Source organism: Myotis davidii, unplaced genomic scaffold (assembly GCF_000327345.1).
Source record: "Myotis davidii unplaced genomic scaffold, ASM32734v1 scaffold441, whole genome shotgun sequence".
NCBI lineage: Eukaryota > Metazoa > Chordata > Mammalia > Chiroptera > Vespertilionidae > Myotis > Myotis davidii.
The window spans coordinates 234,204-242,654 of NW_006291818.1; the positions used below are offsets into that span (position 1 = coordinate 234,204).

Sequence of the window (8,451 nt, forward strand, 5' to 3'; positions counted from 1 at the left end):
ACTCTTTCTAATCATAATTTCCTTTCTACCTTTTTGATCCAATTTTCTGGCTTCTTCAAATGGAGTTCTATATTGTGATCTCCATGTAAATGGTCTGCTGTCTCCATAAATTCAAGGTCACATCCAACTCATTCTTTTCCTGTTTCAAACCTTCATGTCCCAGTTATTGCCTCTAGGTTTTTTTAATTTGCCAGTGCCACTAATACCTCATTCACCCAGACTGGAAAACCATGGGCCTCAACTTTGTCTATCTTCATTCCTAGTATAAATTTCTAAGTATGGTTGTTTTTAAAAAACATTTGTTAACAGCTGTGCTTTCTTCCTCATTTCAGCTTCTGTTCGATATTACCAAATTAATCTTTTTTTCTGCTCCGTTATTCACACTATTTCTAAATTTAACCACTGGAACTTTAAAAAAAATATATATATATGGTGTGGTTTTTTCCTTTTTTAATTTCATAGAGAGGGAGAGAGAGAAACATAAATAATGAGAGAGAATCATTAATAGGCTGCCTCCTGCATGCTCCCACTGGGGATCAAATCTGAAACCTGGGCATATGCCCCAACTGGGAATCGAACCCATGACCTCCTGATTCAAGGAACTGAGCCACGCCTGCCGGGCTAAAACTGTTTTATTATACCATTTACTTGCTCAGAACCACAAGCAGCTTCTCTAGGTCGCAGGACCTAATTTAGATTTCCTCAGCCTGGCAGTTAGACCTTTCTATAACTGGTTTTATTCTACTTAATAAAACCCATTTCACCGAAACCGGTTTGACTCAGTGGATAGAGCATCAGCCTGCGGACTGAAAGGTCCCAGGTTCGATTCCAGTCAAGGGCATGTACCTGGGTTGCGGGCACATCCCCAGAAGGTGATGTGCAGGAGGCAGCTGATCAATGTTTCTCTCTCATCGATGTTTCTAACTCTCTATCTCTCTCTCCCTTTCTCTCTGTAAAAATCAATAAAATATATTTAAAAAAAAAAAACCATTTCACTGTAGGTTTTTGTCTCCCAAAATTTAGGGGGTTTTGGTGAGTCTTTTTCATATATATCTATACTAATAAAAGGGTAATATGTTAATTAGACTGGGAGACCTTCTGGACGTCCTTCCGGACACAGCCATGGTGGCGGGGCCGAGGCAGCCACTGCAAGGGGTGATCAGGCAGGCAGGGAACTAGAAATTAAGCAGGTTAGGAGATAGCGGTCCCGGATTGCAAAAGGGATGTCCCAGATTGGAGAGGGTGCAGGCTGGGCTGAGGGATCCCCTGCCCCCCCCACCCCCCCATGCATGAATTTCGTGCACCAGGCCACTAGTATATATATAAAATAATCTCTATGTCAGAGGTTCAACTTCCTAGTTGATGCTGATTTGGGGACCACACTTTGGGAACCACTGCTATAGTCCACTCATGTGTATGCCCTTAAATGGCTTTCTATGAGGCAAGTTCAACTACCCAAATTCAAGTTCTCCCGCTACCATTTATTAGCTCTATGCTCTTAAACAAGTTACTTAACCTCCAGATGTCAGATTCTTCATCAGTAAAGTGGGATGGGTAGGACTATTGAAAACAGAACTTACTTAATATGGGTAAAGTACAAAGAATAGTGCCTGGTAAATTATAAGCACTTTGTAGGTATTAGCTGTAATTTTTTGTCCTTTTGGTCTCTGACTTTTTTTTCTTTTGCTCCTTTTTCAGTAATGCCTCCCCAATTAATAGAATTGTGCAAATCGGTGGCAATTCCATACCAAGAGGAAGTGGCTCTGGATTTAAGCCATTTAAAAGCGGGCCTCCACGACGATTCTGAAAATTAGCTCTCTGCCATGGTTTCAAAATAATTTATTGAAATCTCCAGTAAACTTTATTTGACTACTTACAAAGAGGACCTCTGACTTGCTTGAGAGTTCGTTCAGACTTTTCTTTATTCCCTTTTTTAAAATTTACCATGATTGCTTTTCTCAATTTTGGAGAAGATGTTTAAATAGTTCTGTTGTAACTTTTAATAGTTTTGTGTATCATTCAACTTTTTTTTCTTGTAGCACTGAGACACATTGGAAAAGATTGTAATCAAAACCATTTTGTTTAATACCGTGTGAATAGAAAGGGTAGTTTGCAGCTGTGTGGTGGTAGTTTCATTTGCAGCCTGGCTCTGGTATCAGGCTATAGAGTTACATGTCACCAAGCATTTTCAGCCTCCCATTTTGAAGGCTGTATAAGCTGAAAAGCTCTGCTGTTTAATTTTTAGAGAATACGGTCGTTCCTTGCATTTCTGAGTATTATGTAACCTATTTTTTGCAGAAGGTACTGTTACATGAAGTACATCTGTGTACCCTGGTTTTAAAGAATGTACTCTTTTTGAAATAAACCTTCATATTCTGTATAGTTGCTAAAGCGTTGAGAACCTTCTTAACTGTAAGGAGAACCTGAGAACTGAGTTTCAGTTTAGCATAGCAGCTTACTTGTTCAGGTTTGCATGGTGTGAGACCAAACAGGTTAGTGAAACCTTGGCGGTGAGGTTTGTATCACTGAGGTTCTTAGGGTGAGTTGTGCAGGTAAGTGCACTTTTAGGTAATCTGTACTGTTTGATGGATAAATTCCAACTCTGGGAATTATGTGGGTATTAATGTTTCCATGTTCCCAACCATGTTGAGAAGTGGAAAAAACCCAGGTTCTAGATGGGTGAATCAGTTGGGTTTTGTAAATACTTGTATGTGGGAAGGCAATGTTGTCTTTTTGTGAAAATAAAAGTCCACACCTGGAAGTGTATGTGTCTTTGTTTCCAGCTTTCTGGGCGTTAGTCCTCCAGCCCTCTCTGGAGTTAAACCCAAAGTAATTGACAAGGTTTAGAGCGATAAAGGCAGTCTTTTGGTCTTTGTTCCTGAGAATAAGTCTAAGTTTGACTCTTCACCTCAGTAGCTGGACAGTACAGTCTTTTGAAGTGTTAGAGACGCATCCACTAGTCTTAGGGCCTTTTTTTTTAAGGCATCTTTTCTAAGAAGCCCTTGAAGGTAAATTCTGAAGATGGTCTCTTAAAGCCTCCCATAGACCTTCATATAAATCAGTGACACATAATCCATATGTCCTAGGTTCTTGGTAAGTTAAGCAATCTTGTATGTTCATACAAAGTAAAAGATGGGAGGAAGTTCAACTGTCCAAGTTCAAATTCTTCCTCCACCATTTATTAGTTCTTTGATCTTGTACAATTTGCTTAACCTCCAGATCTCAGGTCTGAGGTCACCTTTTTATTTGAAGAGGAGTCTTTATTCAAGTTCTTACAAACGTTACTGTGTGGATGTGGTCATGCCCATGAGATGGCTCAGACTTCTGAGCGCTTTCAGCAGCTACCACACCCTGGTCTTTGGCCCTTTGGAGAGCTGGCACTTTGTGTATTCTCTGGATCTCATAGAGCCTTTGCTGCCCTTCCCAACCCTACAACTGTGGAAGCAAATGGAGTGTGTGTGGGGGGGTGTTACTTCATTTCCTGATCCCCACACTGTAGAATGGCACGTAGACACCTCAGTATAGGAATGAACAATTTCAGCTTTGCCTTCTCTTTGTGACTTGGGTTATTATATCACTTCTAGTCCGTTTGCTCATTTATAGAGTGGAACGATCACAAGTAATTACAGTGGAACTTTGTTTTACAAACTTAATTCATTCCAGAAGGCTATTTGAAAACTGAATCATTTTTTCCCATTAGCAACAATATAAACTGAATTAATACTTTCCAGACCCCCAAATGATCCTGTTTTAACCTTTCTTATATATAGTACATGTCTAATATAGTGTCTATAAATAAACACTTTAAAAACAAAAAGGACATGAAATGTAAATGAACATTTAACAAAAAGGAAATGTACAATAAAAAATGAAAATTGCCTTAGCTGGTTTGGTTCAGTGGATAGAGTGTCAGCCTGCAGACTGAAGGGTTCCTGGGTTCGATTCCAGTCAAGGGCACCTGCCTAAGTTTGCAGGCTCAATCCCCAATAAGGGGCTTGCAGGAGGCAGCCAATCAATGAGTCTCTCATCATTGATGTTTTTATCTCTCCCTTCCTTTCTGAAATCAATAAAAAATATATTTTTTCAGAGCCGTGACATTTTTCTTCTTTTGTTTTATTGTTTAATGTGTTACATATGTCTCCTTTTTCCCTGATTGACTCCTCCCCCCCCCCCGCCGCTACTCCCATACCCCAGGACAAGCCCCCACTGCCCCTGTGTCTGTGTCCATTGGTTATGCAAATATGCATGCATACAAGTCCTTAGGTTGATCTCTAACCCCCCCCCCCCGCTCCTAAAAAGATATATTTTTAAAAAGGAGACAATAATAATAAGCAGCAAAAAAAAAAAACAAAAACAAAACATGAAAATATTCACAGCACAATATCCTGAGATTTTAACAGTGGTAAACTGAGTCACATGCACACATTCTCTCCTTTGTCACCTGAGAGACTTGTGACTGGTAATATAGCTATCAGCATGAAAGGGCTGTCAGGTTGCGAAGCTAATTGTTCGAGATTGGAGACATTCGAGAATTGAGGTTTGATGGTACATTGTTGCTAACATCTGCTAAGCAGTTTAAATATACTGGTTAATGCAGATTTTGTAATAAAAGAAAACACGATAATTTCAAGAAAAACATCAAAAGTGCTTTATTCAAAGTAATGTCCATCGCTAGCTACACATTTCCCACATCTTTCAGGTAATTTGTGGATACCGTCCCAATAGAACTTCGTTTGTTTTGAGTCAAACCGTTCAGAGACTCCATTTACCACTTCGTACGTTTTGAAGTGCTGCTCAGAAAGTGCGTGTGCCATTGATCTGAACAAGCGGTAATCTAAAGGAGCAAGGTCTGGTGAATACAGCGGGTGGGTTAATACTTCCCAGGCAAGATCTTTTATCGTGTCTTTAACTGGTTTTGAAGTGTGTGATGGTGCGTTACGAAGCAAAATTACTTTGCCGTGTCTCCTGGCCCATTCTGCTCGTTTTACAATCAGAGCGTGGTTCAAATTGATTATTTGTTGTCGGTAGCGATCGGTATTAATGGTTTCACCCAGTTTTAGAAGCTCATCATACACCACACCTTCCTGATCCCACCAAACGCAGAGCATTGTCTTCTTTCCAAAGCGATTTGGCCTTGCAGTCGATGTTGATGGTTGACCTGGATCAACCCATGAGTTTGGGCATTTGGGATTCTCAAATCCACTTTTCATCACCAGTCACAATTCGATGCAAAAAAAACTTTCTTTCATGCCATTGAAGCAACATTTTACTGATGACTTTGCGCATTTCCATTTGTCTTCCATTCAGTTGATGTGGCACCCATTTTCTTTCCTTTAAAATCTTTCCCATTGCTTGTAAATGACCAGAAATTGTTTGCTGAGCAACGTTTAATCTTTCTGCAAGTTGTTTTGAATTTGACACGCATCTTCATCCAATAATGCTTTTAATTGTTGGTCTTCAAACTTTTTTGGTTGACCTGGACGTACTTTTTCACATCGAAGTCATCACTTTTTAAGCATTTAAACCAGCATTCACAAGTATCTTGAGATGGAGCATGTTCACTATAAGTTTCCCGAAGTATACGATAACTTTTTCTTCAAAATAAAGTAATGAATTAAAACTTCCTGCAAATGCCCCTTTTTGGCAAGAAATTCGAAATTTTTAAGCGTAAAAATATGATAACACCTTCACAAAATTTAACATCTGAAGTTTTGAAGCTTGCTGTCAATACAACAAAATAGCGTACATATCAAATCACATATAAACATAATGTGTAACTCCCAGCTATTGAAAAAATCCGCATTATTAACTGGTATGCCTAGTATGTGCAGGGCAGTATGCTATGCATTTTAAGTGCATTTGCTTGCCTAATACTCAAGAATCCTGCCTAGCCATAGGTACCAGTTACTGTCCTACCCCTTTTTCAGATGGGTATCTGAGAAGTGACCTGCTCTTGAAAAAGCTATACCATGGCAACCTGATGAAAAAATAATTACCCACACTGTCTATATGTGTAAAAAAATTTGAACAAATCAACAATCTAATTTTTTAAGTTGAGAAAACATGACAAAACCACCTCTGACATGGCATTGATGTTGGAAGTAGCCCCTCAAGGGTCAGAGGCAACAGTTACAGAGATCTGGCTGGTCAGTTGTGAAAACAAAGTTTAGAGCTCTTATAAAGAAAGCTGGGTTCCTCAAAACCAAGAGAAAGGGAGAAATTTTGCTATTCCCCATATACTGGATAAACAACCTAAAGGTTTCACCACAGTGGAGAAGGTTTTGATGATTTAGGAACAACAGCTCACAGTGGTTCAAGTAAGAGCCAGTCTTAGTAAGCTTGGGCAAGACACTGAAGCCAGAAACTACACATGGCAAAAATAACTAAAAAGGGGGGGAAAGCCTCAGTACCAAAGGAAAATTTCCAAACTCTCAAACACATGAACAATTAAAGACCCTCTGCCTGTATTTCTATCCCTTTCTAGATTGTCCTTTAACTCAGTTCCTCCAGTCTTAAGTCAGTCCCAATAATTAAATACCTACTGAATCCCTATGGAAAAAGTCAAATTTTGCATTTTTTTCTAATCCTGAGGACATACTAATTTTCGAGATGGGGAAGGGAGAGAGAGAAAAATCAATTTGAGAGAGAAACATCAATTGGTTACCTTCCCGTATATGCCCGACTGGCGACCTAGGTTACTTGCCCTGCCTGACTGGGAGTCAAACATGCAACCTTGAGTACAGACGACACCAGCCAGGGCTTGCTTTGCATCCTTTATAAAGAGCTTCATCTATTCCAATTCCTTACCTAAAGAATTCAGTACCTCCAACAAATTTAATTGGCATTTCTCTAAAGCACTTTTTAAAAAAAGAATTGACATTCTTTTCTTTAAAAAATATTTTTAGCTCTAGCTGGTTTGGCTCAGGATGCTATCTATGATCAACTTGGCTTACCTGACATGGCTACTGTAAGGATTTAAATGGGAAAGTATGTATGGAATACTGAAAAGATTCTGTTCATTATTTCTCTTGTCCTGTTATGCTCTCTGATTTTAAAACAAAAGAGAAAAAGTTCATCTGTAAAGGTTGCTGGTTAACTAGAAACTGGTACCATTGCTGACGGGACAAAGTCTGAGGTTTGACTGGGTGAGATGAGCCAGTAGCTCTCAAGCCTGGGTCCTTTCTAACACCAAACATTCATGAGTGGGACCTAGGCATATTTTTCTGCAGAAGTTCCCCAGAAGGTTCATAGGTGCATATTTAATATTTTGAATGCTATTTTAAGCGGTATTTAAAATGGTTAACTTTTTCCCCAGCCGGCTTGGCTCAGTGGATAGAGCGTCAGCCTGCGGACTGAAGGGTCCCAGGTTCGATTCCAGCCAAGGGCACATGCCTGGGTTGCAGGCTCAATCTCCAGTGGGGTGCATGCAGGAGGCAGACAGTCAATGATTCTCAACATTGATGTTTTTTTTTTTTTTTTTTAATATATTTTATTGATTTTTTACAGAGAGGAAAGGAGAGAGATAGAGATAGAGAGTTAGAAACATCGATGAGCTGCCTCCTGCACATCCCCCACTAGGGAAGTGCGCGCAACCCAGGTACATGCCCTTGACCGGAATCGAACCTGTGACCTTTCAGTCCGCAGGCCGACGCTCTATCCACCGAGCCAAACCGGTTTCGGCTCATCATTGATGTTTCTATCTCTCTCTCCTACCTTCCTCTCTGAAACCAATAAAGAAATATATTAAAAAAATAAATAAAATGGTTAACTTTTTATTGTTCATTGCTAGTACAAAGAAACATAACTGATATTTTTATATTGGCCCTTTATTTAGATGTTTCAGGGTTTTCCTTGTACACCATCGTGTCTTCTGAAAGCCAAGGCAGCAGTATATATTCCTTTCCAATCAAAATGTCTTTCCCCCCCTTGCTGTTTTGCATTGGCTAGTAGCCAATAAAATGTTGATTGGGAATAGTGAGGGCAAAAACATTTAGTTTTTTCACCATTAAGTATGATGTCAAGTTTTTCATTTATAACCTTTATGAGGTTGAGGAAGCTCCTTTCTATTCCTAATATGCTAAGAATTTTTATTATAAACTAGAGGCCCAGTGCACAAATTTGTGCACAGGTGGGGTCCGGCAACCTGCCCTAATCAGGGCCAATTGGGCCAGGCCAGCCAGGGGGAAAGGATGTGGGAGGTTGGCCTTTTATATTATACTAGAGGCCTGGTGCACAAAAGTTTGTGCACTCGGGGGATGGGGGTGTCCCACAGCCAAGCCTGTGCCCTCTCGCAGTCTGGGACCCCTCAGGAGATAACACCCTGCTGGCTTAGGCCTGCTCCCGGGTGGCAGAGGGCAGGCCCAACCCATCGGTGCAGCCTCTGGTCAGGCTCAGAGCAGGGCCAATTGGGGGGTTGGGTCGCTTCCCCCTGTCATGCACAGAGCAGGGCGG

At 40.4% G+C, this 8,451-nt stretch overlaps 1 protein-coding gene across 3 annotated transcripts in view; it reads left to right on the top strand.

The window, feature by feature from the left end:
- The window catches only part of SLTM (SAFB like transcription modulator), a 66,747-nt gene extending 63,986 nt beyond the window's left edge, over nt 1-2,761 (top strand). For all 3 annotated transcript variants that reach the window (XM_015564957.1, XM_015564958.1, XM_015564959.1), the window contains exon 20: nt 1,699-2,761. In XM_015564957.1, the coding sequence (XP_015420443.1) occupies nt 1,699-1,807 (109 nt within the window). In that variant the 3' untranslated portion in view covers nt 1,808-2,761. The remainder of the gene's footprint in view (nt 1-1,698) is intronic.
- Nucleotides 2,762-8,451: the final 5,690 nt, after the last annotated feature.